The 17,936-nt window shown below is 53.3% G+C and overlaps 1 protein-coding gene across 1 annotated transcript in view; it reads right to left on the bottom strand.

Annotated features, from left to right (window-relative positions):
• The window catches only part of SAMD11 (sterile alpha motif domain containing 11), a 40,748-nt gene that overhangs the window by 5,203 nt on the left and 17,609 nt on the right, over positions 1 to 17,936 (bottom strand). The window contains 4 exon segments of the mRNA XM_027855507.1: positions 1,799 to 1,957; positions 2,446 to 2,538; positions 9,869 to 9,993; positions 16,822 to 16,872. Of these exon segments, the coding sequence (XP_027711308.1) occupies positions 1,799 to 1,957; positions 2,446 to 2,538; positions 9,869 to 9,993; positions 16,822 to 16,872 (428 nt within the window).

Here is a 17,936-nt window from a genome sequence, read left to right as displayed (position 1 = left end):
AGGGCATTGGGCCAAGAGTGTCCAGTGGGGCAGTCTGGAGTGGGAAGATGGAGAAGGGGATGGGGAGCAGCAGGAACAGGAGCCCAAGGGCAAACAGGATGGGTCCCCCCTTGGGAGGAACCAGAAAGTCTCACAGCCCCACCCCCACCTTTCACTCTTGGGGGTTTTGGGGCTCCCTTGAGCAAGAAGGCAGGAAAGCCCTTCCCACCCACGATGGAAAGAAAGAAAACTTCAGAACCCCAACCCCTAAAGCAGGATGGGGATCCCCCAATCACCCACACACTTCCTGGGTCCTGGGGAGCCAGGCGGACCCCCACGAGCACCCATGGAGACGGGGGAACACAGAAACAGCCAGCCTCCGGATAAACACATACAGGGACTCGTGGACCAGTTAACAGGGACAAGGAGATACCCTTCCCCCATACATGCATACATACACTGAAGGGAACTGGGGGGCCACAGAAGGAAAGACCAGACTCCCAGACCCACCCCACCTCCCATTCCAGGCTGGGAGCCGCTGGGTTGGCCCAGGCTGGGGGATGAGGGAAGCTGGGCAGCTCCCGCCTGCCCGCCCCTGGCCCTGGTCCTGGCCCCCGCCCCCTCCCCACAGCCTCCGTGGCTGCTCACAGATTAATGACCCGAGAAGAGCCGGCTCCGGGCCCGGGCTGCCCGCCTGCCCGCCCGGGGGCCTGTGATTTCGCCCCGGGCTCCGCGCCAGCTCCGGAGCCGCATTGATCCCCAGTGACCGGAACGGCCCCCGCCCCTCCCCCCCCACCTCCTGCCTCCCTCCCCTCTGCGCTCAGTTATTTACAGTCGGGCCCTGACGGCAGCGGGACGGCGCCGCCGGGGGGGGGGGGGGGGGGCCCCCCCGGCCAGGCGCGGGCGGGGGGGGGGCGGGGGGGAGGAGGGGCAGGGGGGCGGGGAGGCAATTAAAGGGAAGGGTTTTAAATTATTAAGATTTTGTGAATTATGCAGGCCGAGGAGGCCAGAGCAGACTCCCCGCTCCTCCAGGCCCCCTGCCTGCATCGCAGCCATCCCTCTAAGTGCGAGAGTAAAATGTCATAGAAAAACCCGGTTCCCCCAGCCCTTGGCAACCACCTGAAGCCGCCCCTTACTCCCGCCCCCAGCTTTTGTGTGACTGTCTGACTTGGGAGGCTCATGTGCGTGTGCCTGTCTGAGCGTGAGGCTGTGTTTGTGTGTGACAGTGTCTGACAGTGCGTAAGGCGGCTCCCATGTGTCACTGAGGCTGAACATATGACAGACCACATGAGACTGTGCGGGACCCAGAGAGGACCAACCTTCCACTGACCCGTATGAGGCTGTAGGTGACTGCCAACATGTGTGACCAACACCACTGACCCTGGGTATGACTGACGCGTGGTTGCTGACTGACATGGGAGTCTGACACATAGGGAATGTGAGCCTGTGATATGAGGCTGGCTACGGTATGTGAGGCTGTGTCTGTGTATAAATGACAACAGTCTGCCTGTGTGACAGTGAGGGCAGGGGCAGGAGATTTCAGAATAGCCACACCCCTCCCAGACTGTTAGTCTCTCCTATCTCCATCAGCCATTGGCACAGGTGATGGGACAGGCAGCTCAGGCCTCCCCCCCCACCCCAAGCGGTTACTAGAGCTGACTGACCCAAATCAGGCCACTTTGGAGGGACAAGAATGGGGAAGGTAGATGGGGGGGGATGTAGCTGGCAGGCAGGCAGGCACACAGGGGAAGGCCAGAGAATGGTGGATGGGACCAGGAGGGTCAGGCCAAAGACAGGCAAGACTAGGAGGGACACTCACCACTGTGGCTAGGCAGGCCCACGGTGCTGGCGAGCTGGTACAGACGCTGCTGTTCCTCAAAGGCGCCCGGCTCACTGAGGGCGGACATCATCCTTCGGTAGTGTTCCTCCGGGGTCATCTGGGGAGGGGGCTCCTCTCGGAGAGGGGAGGGGGAGGGCTCTGGAGGGAAGGGAGAAGCAGGGAAACGGGTGAGCTGGGAGGGAGCCGGGAGGCCGATGTCTAAGGTGGAAAGCACTCGATGCTCAGGATGTGGTGGGAGAAAGCCCACACAGTACATCTGTGTCCACACATACACACTCCTTCCCTCTCATATACATTCCTTCTTGATTCAACTCTATTTAAATTATGTATATAAAGGGAATCTTCCCAATGCCTTTCAGACATGCCTGACACCAGCATGCAGATTGTCTCTCACACATATATGAGTGGGTACACGTGTTCACATGCGCATACATGTTTGTAAGTCCTCAGGTTTGCCTGAACTGATATGTACAAATCCAGGGTTTCCCTAGGAGACACATCCGCTCTCCCAGCATGGCAGGGACAGGCCCAGGCCTCAGGCAGGGCTACCCACTGGGCAGCCTGGGGAACCTCCCCAGACACTGACGTCTTTGGGTCAGCCCCTCCCCCAGAGGCTCAGCCCTTACCCTTGGGGGACTCACTCCTGGGCTTCTTCTCCGAGGGGCGGTCACTGCCGCCGCTGCTGGGGGAGCAGCCCCGCCTTTTGCCTAAAAGGTCATCTGGGTGAGGGGAAGTGGTAAGGGGGAGGGAGGTGGAGCAGGGGCAAAAGGGAGGAAGAAGAGGAGGAAGGGGGAGACGGGGCGGAGAATGAGAGAACAGCGTCAGACTGTCAGCTCGGGCAGCCCCTCAGACTGGCCAAACCCTACAGGCAGTTGGCAGGGGCAGGGGTTAGAAGGCCAGCAAACCCCCCCACCCACCCACCCAGGCCACAGCCCTCCAGCTCCGGCGCCCCTCCCACCCCCAACAATCCGCGTACTGAGTTTCATGGTCTGTGCAGCCGCCCCGGGGCCCCCAGGGCTTCCGACAGGACGCGCCTTTCATGTCCTGAGCCAAACCCGGCAGAACGCCTCCCGCCAGCCTCGCCGACCTCTGCACTCCCCCTCCCTCTTGCCTCTCTCGCCTTCAGAATCTGAGCCTTCCTCCCAGTTTTTGCCTCTCTCCTCCTCGGAATCCGAGGTTCCCTCCCCCCTTATTATTTCTGAATCACTCCTTCTGCGAGTCTTTTTTAATTTTTCCCTCTTACAGTCTTCCTCCGCCAATCTTTCCCCTCTGTGTTTTCCCCCTGAAATCTCTTCCTTTCTCAGTCTCTCTGAGACTCATCAGTCTCTCCAAATTTCTTTTTTCAGTCTCATTTCATGATTCCCCCCCGCGACTCTTTCCCTTCTCATTCCTTCAGAATCTCTTCCTTTCTGATTTTCTGCATCTCTCCTTGTCTTCGTGTCCACCTCCTCTGTCCCGTCTCTGACTCTCCTCAGTCCCATTTCATCTTTCTCCTCTCTCTGAATATCTCCCTTTCTGACTTTCTGCCCCTCTGGATCTCTGTTCCCGCGTTCCTCTTTTCCTAATCACTCTCTAAACCTACTCCCCCCAGTTTCATTTCATCTTTTCCTCTCTGAACCTCTCTCCTCCTCCTGAATTCTCTCTCTTTCTCACTCTCTCTCTGTCTGAATCTCTCCCTCTCTAGGAGCCTCTCCCTCCCCCTTCTGAGTCTCTCCCTCTCTTCCTCCCTCCCCTTCAATCTTCTCCCTTGAGAGTGTCCGGAAACGCCCGGAAACGCAGGAGCCAAGCCTGCATTAGAGCAGCTCCCCCCCTCGGAGCCCAAGCCTGAGGCCGTCACAACCACAGCGTCCCCCAATGATCCAGAATCAATATCCGCCCGTAACTAGCGGGAACAGGGCTGATGGACAGACCCAGGGAGGGAAGGGAGGGGGAGGAATCTGAGAACCCAGAGCCCGGGGACAGGCGTGGAGGCGAGTGCCAGGGCTTGGGGACACTGTAGGGACTGGAGAAAGGAGGAAATTGTCACTGGGGGCATCAAATCTTTCTCATCTATCAAGAGCTTGTTAAAGATGCTCCCAGGAAACAAACGCCTGTAATTGACAGACTGGAGATTGCACCTGGCCGGGCTGACAGCCCCGATGGGCACAACAGGGCCCAGGACATCAGCCAGCTCAGGGATCCCCACAGCAGGACTGTGGGCTGACCTTCCTCTTCCCTCTCCCCACTCCCCCTCCGCTTTGTCCGAGATCGTCAAATCCACCTGTGAGTCCTGGCATGAAGCCGCCAACCTGAACCCTCAGGAAACCTGCCCGGAACACACACAGTGACTCTGCTCTCCCTCCTCCCCTTCCTAGCCTCAGGCAAAAGTGGCCCAAGTCAGCTCATTTCTAAATTAATGATGGAGTTGCCCAGAGCCCCAGTGAGTAGTGACTCTCTGCACCTCAGTCTCCCACTCCGTGAAATGGGCCCAAAGACTCCACCTTTAGTAGGGATTAGACCCCAAACAGTCAAAGCTAGTAGAATGCTTTGAAGTGAGACCAGAAACCTGAGCTCAGAAACCTAGGGCAAGACAGGTGATCCATTCTTTTACCTAGCTCTAGGGGGAGGGATGGAGCAGCTAGGTGGCAAAGTGGATGGATCACCAGGGAGAATTCCTGAGTTCAAATTCCGCCTCTGACACTTATTAGCCATGTGACCTTGGGCAAATCACTTCCCCCTATTTGCCTCAGTTTCCTCATCTGTCAAATGAGCTGGACAAGGAAATGGCAAGCCGCTCCAGTAACTCTGCCAAGAAAACCCCAAATGGAGTCACGGAGTGTCAGACATGACTGGACAGCAACAGGGGGAAGGATCCCTGCCCCCAGCCCAGCTTCAGTCACCCACAAATGAAAGATCAGCAATCACCATATAGACACTTAATGTATTTTGGGTATCACTCCCAATTTTTGCACAAAGAAAGTGAGATTCCAGGAGCTTTTGTGATTTGCCCATAGTCATACCACTAGTGTCAGAGATGTTTGTTTTTTTTTTTTTTTAATGCAGGTGTCCTGACTACATGTCCAATGCCACTGATTATTCCTAGCCTAGTTCCCACTTTAGGTGAAAATCCCAGACCACTCTTCTGCAGTCTCCCTTTTCCCCCTCACTCCCATCCAACGGGGGCGGCTGTGTAGGAGGGGCGAATGTGGCTCCCCCATCAGCTGATGCCAACACAGGCAGCAGTGATAGCCTGGGCACCACCCCATTCCCATTCCCAGAGAAATGAAGCCCAGAGAGGTTCCGTGCCTGGACCAGATCACACAGCCACAGCTGGCATTCAAACTCACATTGAGTGGTTTCCAGCTAGTAAGGAGCAGGATTGAATGAATGGGACCCCCCTCCTCACCTCCCAAACTCATTAATGGTTCCGGTTTCTCCGGCGGAAGATGCTTCGCCGTCGTCCCCCCACCATCCTTTTTCTTATTCCCTTAATCCGTCATCTTTATCAGGCCGGGAAGCGCCGGGCGCCCCGATCAATCTCCGCATTAGGGCTGACAGAATGGTGCTAATAACTTATCGATCTCCGCCGTCAGGCCCCGCCGCCCCAGGCGTCCGGGGTGGGGGTGGGGGTGGGGTGGTCAGCGGCAGCAGCCTCACAGACCCGGAGAGACCCAAGCAGAGACACAGACATAGAGGATGGGATGAGAGTGTGTGGGAGAGCCAGAGACTGAAAGAGAAAGGGAGAGACCACAGAGAGATACGGGCAGAGAGGGGGCTTAGGGCCAGGCAGAGACAAACACAGAAGACACAGACAAGGAGAGATTAGCGAGGGCAGGGAGACAACAGAGAGACAAGGACAGAGAGGTGGTCAGAGTGTCAGAGACAAGGAGATTAGAAACAGAGTCTCAGAGACAGAATCAGAGAGAAACTAGAGAGGCAGGGAGAGAGATAAAGAAAGGGAAGGACCCAGGCAGAGGTGGGGGCAGCAAAGATTTTAATAACAGAAACAGGAAATGATACGGTGAGACAGAGACAAAGGCAGACAGACCGGAAAGACAGAGAGAGAGAGAGAGAGAGAGAGAGAGAGAGAGAGTGTCAGGGGCACAAGCAGAGACAGAGATTGAAGACAGAGACATTGAGACAGTCAGTCAGAGAATGAGACAGGTGGTGGCAGAAACAGAGAGACAGAGACAGAGAGAGACAGGCTGAGACAGAGAAAAGGAAAAGAAACAGGTGGAGGGAGAGACAGAAGAAGACAGACACACATATGGACAAGGTGGTGCCTGACACTAAAGGCCCTCCATGGCCCGGGATCTCCTTCACCTTGACTCTTCCTAGGCTCTGGTCAGTCAGTCAATTAGCCTAAGAAATTAAGCACTTACTACATGCCAGGCACAGTGCTAAGACCAGACCAGCTGCCCATAGTCTGACTGATGCTGCTTGCTCCTGCCTACCTCTAGGCTTTTGCCCAGGCTGTGCCCTAAGTTTGGTATGCCTTCTCTCCCCTTATCACCCATGGTAATTCCTGCCTTTTCCTTAAGCCCATCTCAAAAGCAGCCCTCTCCAAGAAGGGAAGGGGCAAGGAAAGAAGCTTTATTAAGTGCTCACTATATGATTGGATCCTCACAATAACACTGTGAAGTCAGTGATATCATTATCTTCATTTTACAGTTGAGGCAACTGAGGCAGACAGAGATGCAAGTGTGGGTATGGGGAAGGCTGATGAGCTGGAGGGGCTGGGTCAGGGAAGCTGAGGCAGAAGGTAAAACAGGATCAAACTCACTCATGGAGCCCTCCCTCTCCACAAACTCCTCTCCTCCCCCCACTACTGGACGCCAAGACATAAATATAAACAAACACAGAGACCTATCCAGACCCAAACACACCTCTCCCAGAGCTAAACTCTCCAGCTGGAGGAGGGGAAGGGATTGAATTTCTATAAATCACCTGGCTCATAGGCAAATCCGCTGCATTGACACATAACCACAATCTTCCCTGACCCTCCCAACCTTCACACATACTTTGCCATCTTTGCTCCTGAGAAAGGAAGACTGGGGGGACCTTGGACTTCAGGGCAGTGGGAACACCCCTGGTTTTCTAGAAAGTGAGAGGGGAGACAGAGGCTGAAGCTAGCCAGGTTCAGAGGATGGAATCCAGCATGGGACTCTACTCTTCGAAAATACAATACTGATTATTTGGGGGTCAGAGAGAGTACAGCTTTTTCTCAGAGAGAAAGACCAGAGGGGCCAGCCTGGGGCAGCACTATGAGAGCAGCTAGAGCTGGGAGGGCTTGTGAATTCCCAGAGCTGGCACTGCCACAGCCCAAGGATGGAAGGAAGAATCTGTTTTCCCTTCAGACCAGTTACACCCAGGCTTAATAACTGCTTCTGTATCCCTTCCTTTTTGAGGAAAGTGCTTGTCTTAGCTCTTTAGTTGTTTGGGGAAGGGGAGCCAGGAAGAGAGAAGGCAGGTGTTTGGACACCTGTATGAGGTGGGGGGGGCAGAGCACCCCTGGCTGGGCTGGTGTTGGCAATGACTGTGGCAGGAGGTCAGCCAGGGAATAACTGTTGGGAGCCAGCTGGCCTCCTTCCCCTCAAGGGACTCCAGCTAAATAAGGCAAAATCGCAGCTACTCTTTGTCCAAGGCTACCTCATCCCCAGGACTTAGGCCCACAGGAAGCAGGGGATGGGGTGGTTTGAATCCCAGCTCTGTTTCTTTCGACCTGGTGGGATTTTAAGTAGGCCTGGCCTCAGTCTCATCTTCTGTAAAATGGGAGGGCTGGACAAGATGTAAGGTCCTACAGCTCTTCATTCGGACAGTTTCTCTGGTAAGGTCTTTTCCAGGTCTAACATTCTATGGTCTGTATTCTAACATTTTCTATGCTGAGTCCTCTCCCAGCTCTGACTTTGGGTTCTAAAGTCCCTCCCAGCTCTGACCTCCTCTGTCTCTCCTTCTAAGCCCTTGTTCTCTCCTAGTTATGACATTCTCTCTTGTCAGATCCCCTCCAACTCAAAATCCTAAGATCCTGAAAGTGTCCATCACAGATGGATAGCAAATGTCACCTGGCCATTGCCTCCTGGCTCTGCAAAGTCAAAGCCACAACCATGTACTCTGACAGAAGACGTGTTACACTCAGCAACCAGGGCTGACATCCCCCATGCCTGGGACTCATTCTCTCTAAAGTCCACAGTGACTAGAATCTCAATGTCCCTGTTCATGGTTAATATTCCCCACTCTCTGTCTCTGATTAATGTTCCTAGGTCAGGGTTGATGACTCCTAGTTAGTGTCTCCCCATCAGTGTCCTGGTCACTGACCTCTGGTTACTGTCAATCATTGTCCTATCATCAGTCCCATGATTACTGTCCCCTAGTCAATTCCAAAGTTACTGCCCCATGACCACTGTCCTCTAATCAGTTCCTTGGTCACTGTCCCCCAGTCACTATCTCTCAGGCAGTCCCTGAGTTAGTGGATTAGTGGCTCTAGTCAATTCCCTGGTCAGTATCCCCTAGTCATTGTCTCCAGTCAGTTCCCTGGTTAGTGTCTCTAGTCAGTTTCTTGGTCACTATCCCCTGGTTAGTTTCTCCCATCAGTCCCCTGGTCAGCATCCCTGGCTGCTTCAGGCCTTCACCTTGGCCCTACTCTGCCTCTTCCTTCTCCCAGGACTGAGGATTCAGGGCTGGCTTGTGTGTGATTAAGAGATCTTGAAGAGCGAGGGGGGGCCCCAGCTGGCACACAGAACATCTCGATCATTACCTCGGCTCACGCTGGCTGCCGGCCGATCGATAGGGCAATTAGATTTTATCAGCAGCCTGCTTGGCCTCCCTCCTGCCGTCACAGCCCTAGAACTGCTCTCCCCCTCCCCTGCCCCTCGTCTTCCCCCCACCCACCCCAGGCACCAAAGACAGAGGCTTCCCCCAGGTACAGAGACAGAGACAGAGAACGGTGGGAAGAGAGATACAAAGACAGCAAAAGTCACAGACAGAGACTGACAGCATCTGTCTGAGATGCAGAGATCAATGGAGAGAAATAGAGAGACTGACAGACAGAGACAGAGGGAAGTAGGGAAGACAGGTCCCAAAGTATAGAGGGAGGGCCTGTGATGGGGTGGGGGAAATCAGAGTAACAGAGATGAAACAGCTCAGGCTAAGGAAGCCCCCAGACCCATTAGCTCTTTTCAAGGAAGAACCCCCCCACCCAGTGTCCCCATCCCTGAGTCACCTGTGACCCCCTCTCTTTCCTCTGCCCTGCAAAATCAGTCAGTTATTGCCTAGATACATTTTACCTCTCTCAAATTCCCTCCAAAAAGCTACCAGCTCATCTCTCCTTGTTCTCTACTGTGTCTGAGCACCCATCACTTACCAAGCTCCCCAGGAGTGAGCTCTATCCTTCTCTAGGCCCCCACAAGGACCCCAAAGGGGCAGCCTCCTTCTGTCTCCTTGGTTTTTCTTCCCCAGACTTTCCATTCCCTGAGACTTCCATCTTCTCAATCCCAAGGCAATTAAGGCAGAGGGAGCCAGTAAACAGCACCCACATTGCCCCTACATTCCCTCATCTTCCCTTCTTCCTCCCCTTCCCTCAATTTCTCAAACTTCCCTATATCTTTCTGCAAGGAAGGTGTGCTCCTAAGACTTGAGGCCACTCACAGGGATAGCTTCCCCTCTCCGCTGGGGAGGGCTCTGGGTTGCAGGAAGATATGGGGGTGCATTCATGTACACAAGAGTAAGCTTCTAGCTGGGGGTGTATGTGTAAGGGTATGTGACTGGGTGGTCAAGCATCCATGTGTCTCCATATATCTATCTCTATGCATCTGTGGGTATTAGCAAGTGTCTGGCCAATTTAGCCTGTTCCCTGTGTGTGTGTGTGTGTGTGTCCCTCAGAGTCCCTACCCTCACATGTCTCTGGCACCTGCCAGTCAGGGCTAGTCCTGTAGCCTGGATGAATACAATGGTGGGTCCCAAAGGTAGCCTCAGAGGACAGCATCCTCCCCAGCCTTCCCCATCAGGGTTGGAACACAGAGAGCAGACATCTTCCCTCCACCTCCATGACTCTGACCCAGACCCTGAACTCACCTGCTGGACCCAGGCCAATCTCGACGCTGCTTCTCTGGAATTCACAGCGGCTTTGGCGCTCAGGCATAACGAGGTGGCGGCTCTGGTGCAGATTGGAGATGATGGTAGAGAGGTCACTGTCACGGCTGTATGGGGAAGAAGAGACACCAGGTGAGAAGGGATCAGCCCACTGGCTCCAGAAAGGTGAGAGCTTGGGATGTGTGTGTGGGGGGGGGGCAGGCTGGGAGGGTGGGGGGAGGGGACTGGGAAAATGGAGTTGATAAAGAGCAGGACGAGGGATGAGGAGCAGGCAGGGGTGCAGACCAGGAGTGATGGAGGCCCTGAATACACAAGGCCAGATGGAGAACACATTGCTTTCTAGTATTTCCATCCTGGAAAACCCCCAGGTCATTCAGCTGGCCAGGCCTGAGTCTCCAGAGGCAACCTCAAGGCCAAGCATACAGTAGGTGCTCAGTTAATGGTTGTGGAATGAGCAAATGTAGTGACTGGATGCCAGAAGACCTGGGCTCTAATTAGGGCTCTGTCCCCAACCCACTAGGGGACTCCAGGCAAATCACCCCTCTGGGCCTCATTTCCCAAATCTTCAGGATGGGAAATGGATCCTTGGCCCAACTGCCCTTCCAGAATCAGGGTGGCAATAAAGAAAAGGCATTAACTCAGCTCTCTGGGTCAGGAAAAGACAAGGGGCATTTCTAGGGTCTCAGTGTCTGAAATGCCACATCCAACTTGCAGCCACACACACACATGCAGACACAGTTACACACCCAGGTACACAGAGATACCCAGACACACCCACACAGAAACACAGTTATATGAACTCAGAGACAGACAATCACCTGTAAATACAGGCTGAGGCACATACGAAGTCACACACCCATAAACACATATACAACACAACATGCAGACCCACAGTCACATGCACCCAGAGTCACCAGTGTACACACACACACACACACACATACACACACAAAGTTATAGATACGTCCAAAGACAAACACACGTATACTCATACAGAAATAAAAAGGTACCCAGAGATGAAAGACACACACACACACACATGCACACACACATGCATGTGCACACACACAAGCATGCACAGGCACACGCTACTTCTGGGACTGGAAGGTTTCATTCACCTGAAATGACAGGTGTCATTCATTAAACCTCCAGATTGCAATCACTGTCTTGCATAAGAATCACTCCAAGCAGGCCTATTTACTTATAATAAATAGGTATTTGTAACACCTTCTTGGTCCTTGCTTTATTTCCTCAGGGTTAGTCAGCCTGAGCTTATATTTACAGATGGACAGAGAGAGAGCGGGAGACCCTGCAGAAAATCCCACTGGGCATGGGGGCGAGAGAGAGAGAGAGAGAGAGAGAGAGAGAGAGAGAGAGAGAGAGAGAGAAAGGAGGAGAGAGAAGAGAGAGAGAATGAGAGACAGAGAGAAAGGAGGAGAAAGAGAGAGACAGAGAGAGAAAGGGGGAGAGAGAGAGAGAATTAGAGAGAGAGAGAAAAGGGGAGAGAAAAAGAGACAGAGAGAGAGAAAGGGGGAGAGAGAGAGAATGAGAGAGAGAAAGGGGGAGAGAGAGAGAGAATGAGAGAGAGAGAGAGAGAAAAGGGGAGAGAGAGAGACAGAGAAAGGGGGAGACAGAGAGAGAGAGAAAGGGGGAGAGAGAGAATGAGAGACAGAGGGAGAATGAGACAGAGAGAGAGAAAGGGGGAGAAAGAGAGAGACAGAGAGAGAAAGGGGGAGAGACAGAGAGAGAGAGAGAGAGAGAGCATGTGTGTGGTAAATGTGGGCTCTCAGCTTTTCCCTCCCTCACCATATTAACACCTTCATCCAGACAGACAGAGGGACACAGATACAGATACTCTTGAAAAACCCAATAGCACCCCCCTTTCCATTCTGGTTTTTACTACTGCCTCCTCCTGCCCTGGGCCCCTCCTTGATCCTGCCCCGACAACCTGACCACCCCCACCCTCAGCTCTGAGGAAGGAAACCCCTCCCTACCCTGGAAGGGCTGATGCTGGCTCTGCTCCCTCCACAGAATGGCCAGGGGACCCTAATTCTAACCTCATTAAATATCCCTTCAGCCTCAGCTGCCCCCCCCTTCCCCAGGGACTAAGCTAGGTCGTTGTCCCTCTAATCAGATCAGTTTCCATCAGAAACTCTAACCTTTCCCCCCTCCCCCCTAAGTACTAGGGCTTGGGCCTGGACAAAGAGATCCCCAGGACCAGCCAGGGGACATTGAGGGCCAGTCCCTTCTACCCTCTGCGAGTGGGAGACAGGTGTGACCCCCTTATTTCACAGTCCATCCCTCTCAACTACCCTACCTGCATCAAGGGTCTGACCCTTTACTCCAATGAAAATCCTTCCTTCCTTAGATCACGGCCTTACCCTCTTCCTTGACCCCCAGGCTCCTGGGCTGCCACAGGCACCCTGCCCTCTGCGGCTGCCAGCCCCTTCCCCCCAAGTGGGAAGGCCTGATCCCCTCTGAGCTGCCCTTCCCAGAATTATGCAAATAGCCTGAGTTGTGAGCAGTTTATAGGATTAATTGGGAGTGATTAGCAGTTTCTCTAATCAGGCAGGCATCAATGAGAGGACAGAAGGGATGAGGCAGAGAATTGCTGGCCTCAGCACTGGTGGACAACAGATGGGGAGCAGAGGGGGCAAACCGCCCAGCCACCAACCTTCCCATTCTGCCTAAGTTTCTCCACCCAGGGACCTCTCTTCTCCCCTGGAGTCCCAAAGGCAGGAAAGAGGGCTTGAAAGGCACAAAAGACCCGGGTTTGACTGAGGTGATTTTGAAACTCATCATGAAACTACGAACAGGTCACACTCTCTGAGCCTCAGTTTCCTCCTCTGTAAAATGGGGCTAAGATGCCTGTCGTGCCTATATCACAGGACTGTTTATGAGGTTCAAATGAGAGAATGTAAGGAAAGAGATTCCCAAACATGACATATTGATGGTATCCTGGGCCTCTCTCCAGGCCTCTGTCTTGCAGAATGAGTGCCTACCTGGATAGAAGAGGAGGTTTCCTCTTCCTAGAGTTCCCTGTACCAGTGGGCAGGGACTGTTTGAGCAGTTATTTTTGGGTCCTCAGAACCTAGGGCAATGTCTGGCACATAGCAGGCCCTTGATGAACTGAGAAAATGCCACAGCATATCACTCTTTTTCAAAGTTTCTCACACCTGTGGACTCCTCGCCACTCCCATGGGGCCCCCAGAGGCAGATGCCTCAGCACCTTGGACCTCCCCACTGGCCTTTCCCTTCTCCAGTCCACCCCTCACAAGTCTGACCATGTCATTTCCCCAGGGAGGCCCCTCACTGCCTCCTGGATGGACTGCCCTTCTCCTTCTGGCATTCGAGGGCTTTGTGGTGCGCCTGCAGCTCACCCTGTCCCACTATGGAGTCCCCTGCCCCCCAGAACGTCACCCAAGCCTTGCCCTGTCTTGCCACTGTTCGATCTCTGCTCTGAACCCTCCATTCTCCTGGAATAGACTGCCTTCCTTCTTCCTCAACCACCCCCTCCAGCACAATCTGGTTGCATTTCTCTCCTTCTATGTAACTTTTCCTAAGGGAGTCCTGTCTGCAGCACTTCTGGGCCCAGCCCAGGAGGCTCTGACTTAGGCACATGGGACCCCATGTCTAGGACTTAGGAGGCCATCAAACCCAGCCCCCTCATTTTAAAGATGGGGAAACTGAGGAACACAGAAGAGAAGTGACATACCCAGGGTCACACAGCTAGTAAGTGGCAGAGATGAGATGCAAATCCAGGTCATACATGGGATAATAAAATTAGACTCAGTGGGTGGGGGAGAGGTTCAAGAGAAGGACAGAATTTGGAACTCAAAATTTAGGGGGAAAAAGAAATTTAAAAATAAATAAAAATACATTTTAAAAAGAGAATACATTTAGAGCTAGGAGGAACTTCAGAAGTCACCTCCTCCAGACTCCTCCTTTACAGGTGAGGAAACTGAGGCACAGGAAGAGGATTCAACCAAGATCACACAGGTAGTAAGGGGCTGAATGGGGATTTTATCCCAGGTCGTCTAGCTCTAAATACTGCATCCTTTGAGCGCACCGTTGGCTCTGCCTTGGGTTGCTCCTCTCTTTCTGGCCCCCACCCTCTACCTGGACACCTCTAATCTCTCATCTACTCCCTCTGGGTGTCTCTACTGGGCTCCAGGGGAAGCCTGCTGGTGGTCTTATCCACTCCTATCTATTCTGGTACCCAGGACAAGGAGAAGGAGATTCAAAGAAAAGATCTGAGCAGAGACATAGAGAGAGACAGGCAAGGAGAGGGAGTTCGATCAGGACTGAGGGAGAGACAGCCCGGGGTGATTGCTTATGCCTCCTACACCCGCTCCCCGGCAGACACCTGCCTGGCCCTCCAGGGAGCAGGATAGACTCTTAGCTGGCAGGCTGTGCCCCGGCTGCTCCTGCAGACACCCTCCCCTGCCCCATCCACACTTTGGGTTCACCTGTTTCTCCAGAAATCCCTGGAAGCTAAGCCTGAGCTAAGTAAAGGGGCTGAGGATGCCCTGCCCTCCTAATACAGAATCAAGGGGACTCAGCAGGAGAAGCAGACAGATGGAATCTGAGTTTTGCAGACATTCTGGACCCACAAGGCTTCTGGTATCCCGCCCCCCCCCCCACCTCCAGTGGCCCAGGCAAGTCCAGGACGCTGACTCAGCAAAAGGGCCAGTGGCTGGAGGTGGGGATCGGCTTATCGGCTCAGGGTGCCCAGCTCATCGCCTAAATCCCCTTAATCGCATTGTCAGCTCCCCGGCAGCTCTCCAAGAGATGGGGGGAGGGGGAGGGGGAGGCTGGCCCCACTCCAATACCACACCCCTCTAAGGCTTGGGGGCCAGCCGTAGGGTCAAAAACTCTGGAAGGATTGGGAGCTTTTCCATCTGTGCAGAACAGATGGACAGACACGCAGGCAGACAGTACCCTGCCCCGGGACCTGTCATCCCTAATGTAGACTGCTTGCAGAGGGAAGGTGGGGGAAGGGTGGCTCTCCCCCCTGGATAGTCTATTAAGTTCTTGGGGTTTTAGGGCTGCAGGAGACCTTAGGCCACCCAGTCTAGCTCTTTATTTTACAGATGGGGAGAGCAAAACCCAAAGAGTGCAAGTGACTTGCCCAAGGTCACACATCTAGTGAGCAATAGAACTCCTTTAGATGCCATTGGACCGTACTGCCTCTTGATGTGGAGAGGAGGGAGCTGGGCGAATAGACTTGGAAAGGATGGAGGACTCCCAGAAGATGGGGCTGTGTCTTCTCCGCCAGGCCAGGCCAGGCCAGGCCAGGCCAGACGGGGGGCTAGCCAAGAGCATTCCTCCTCCTCCTCATTTCCCTCTCAGCCTGTGGACTCCCAAGGCCCGCCCATGCTGCCTCCCAACCCAGGCTTCTCAAGGGCCATTTCTCCCCTCAGCTCAAGGTTATGCCTGCCCTCAGCCCACTGGATGGGAGGGCTTCCCCTGGGAACCGGTGGGTCTCAGTGCCAGACCAGGGACGGAGAGGCTCCTATCCCTGACCCCTGGCGCCCCACCCCCACCACCGGCTGGGGCAGGATGCCTGAGGAGATGGGCTGGCCAGAGGGGGAGAAGGAGGCGCCAACTTGATTTTCCCACAGGCTCTGCTGACAAATTTATCCTGTAATGTCCCAAGTAAAAGGCCCATAAAGCGTCATTAATGTTCATGACAGGTCATAAAAATGATCAGTTGAGCTGGCAACTCCAAAATGAGGTAGAAATAAGTTTAAAGATGTTTTTATTGTAATTCTGCTCCATAATCTGGCCCTTCTTGGGAACATAAATACCTCTGGAGCCCAGCCAGGCCTAGGGCCCCTCTTCTGGGGACAGCCCGGAGCTGCCTGGCAGGTTCACCCTCTTGTCTACCCTCCATCTCTCCTGTTGTGGCTGAAGGCCCATTTTCCTTAGGCTCCTTCCAGAGACCCAGGGAAGGCATTTGATTCATTCATATACACTCTGGACACAAAACTCTTACACAGGCTGGACACTAACCCAGCCCTCCAACCATAATACTGGGGGAAAAGCCCAACCCTTAAAATACAAATACTGCCTCTAAGGATTGTTAGGCAAATGGCCTGCCAGGTCTCAGTTTACCCAATTATAAAATGAAGGAGTGGTAGATGGTCTCTGATATTTATCTCTATCTCTAGCTTGAGACTGATGAGCTTATGATTATCCAGAGGCCTCGCCCCCATCCCTAGGCCAACCATGCTGACTTCTCTCATGTCCCTCTTTTCTGCCCTCCTCCCCCAAACATCGACTGTCCTCGGGCCTTCTTCATGGCTCTCCAGAGGACTAGAATAAGACCCTCCCCAAGCCCCTTTCATACTTGGAGGGCGTCCTCCCACCCATTCATGCCCTAAGTCCTCAGGCAGGGTTCTCCTGCGGGGCTCTGGTTATTATCTCAGCTCTTCGGGATGTCCAGGCCCAACAGACCACACACGTCCCTCTGTCCTATGATGGAGACTTAGACTGGAATATATTCAGCCAACAAGCCACGACCCCTCCAAGGCCAACCCCTCCCAAAGGCTCCCCACCCCCCATGGCTCAGATAGACCCAAAGGGCAAATTAAATCAGATATTATCCCAAATACCAGTCTTGGGTCACTGGCTTTGTTCCATTAAAGATTTAGAGCTGAGGGGAGTCTCCCAGACTTCTAGACCCAAGACATCAGGCTCAGGAGATGGCAGACTCCTCTTTGTGCAGGAGACAGCAGCGTTATGATCATCTAGCTATTCATACTCCTGGGCAGAGCCAAGGCTTGGTGATGTCCGACTACAGGATAAGCATCTCTTTCTTTTTTGTATCTTTTTCTTTTTTAGCCTTAGAGACACAGGGAAACATCACGCCCACATGTCAGTAAGTGGCCCAGAAACCCTTATCCTGCCAAACACCCAGGGCTGGGGGCTACCTGCAAGACGTCTCTCGGAAGGAGATGTTCAGATCCCAGTGAGTGTGTACCCTGGAGAAAGAGAGAGAAGGTCAGTCCTGGCCCCTTCAGCTCGTGTCTCCCTCATTTCCCCCTTCACAACACCCCCCCAAGATCTCCTTTCCTAGGGTCACCCCCTACTCCCACCCAGAAATGGCTCTTGTTACTGCTCTATTATGGGGGAAGGGTGGCATACTGAGGCCCTAGGCCACAGTCGGGGACCCTGAGAAGCCATGCTGGGAGCTCCTGCCCTCCCCCACTCAGCCTCCAGAAAGGGGCCCCATGGCCACAGCCTAGTATTCAAGGCCCTTACAGCCTGAACCCAACCTATGAGAGAGGCAGTGAGCATCCAGGCAGCAGACAGATCCCAGGTCTCAGAGTCAAGAGACCTGGGCTCTGGTTTCAAGACCTTCCCACTCAAGAGCACCTTGGGACTGCTCGGCATATATCTGGTATGCGCCCGCCTATGTATATACAGGGTCTCTCTCGTTAGGATATAAGCTCTCTGAGGGCAGGGACTACTTTATTCTTGCCTTTGATTCTTCAGCTCTTGGACACATGGTATACCCTTACTCAATCCATTGTTAATTATTAATTATCCACTGATTCCAATCCTAGATCCGCCCATGGCTACAGGAGCATAGATTTAGAGATGAAAGGGACCTCAGAGATCATCAGATCTGCCCCTCTCAGGTTAGAAAGGAGGAAACTGATGCCCAGAGGGGGAAAGGGTCAAAAGGTCAAGAAGGTAGGAAACAGCAGAAGCAGCCAGGTAGATAGAGCCCTGAAGTCATCAAGACCCAAGTTCATATCCAGCCTCAGATACTAAATAACTAGCTGGGTGACCCTGAGAAAGTCATATAACTTTCATCGGCCTCAGTGTTCTCATCTGAAAAATGAAGCTAATGATAGCACGTACCTTCCAAGGTTCTTGTGAGGATCAACTGGGATAATATTTGTAAATTGTTTTGTAAACCTTAAAAAATTATCATTGTTATGTTTTTTAAATACATACATATACATATGTATGTATGTATTATATGTCTATCTATCTATCTATCTATCTATCTATCTATCTATCTATCTATCTATCTATC

Source organism: Vombatus ursinus, unplaced genomic scaffold (genome assembly GCF_900497805.2).
Source record: "Vombatus ursinus unplaced genomic scaffold, bare-nosed wombat genome assembly UNPS02010822.1, whole genome shotgun sequence".
Taxonomy (NCBI): Eukaryota; Metazoa; Chordata; class Mammalia; order Diprotodontia; family Vombatidae; genus Vombatus; species Vombatus ursinus.
This window is presented reverse-complemented; position numbering and strand designations above follow the sequence as displayed.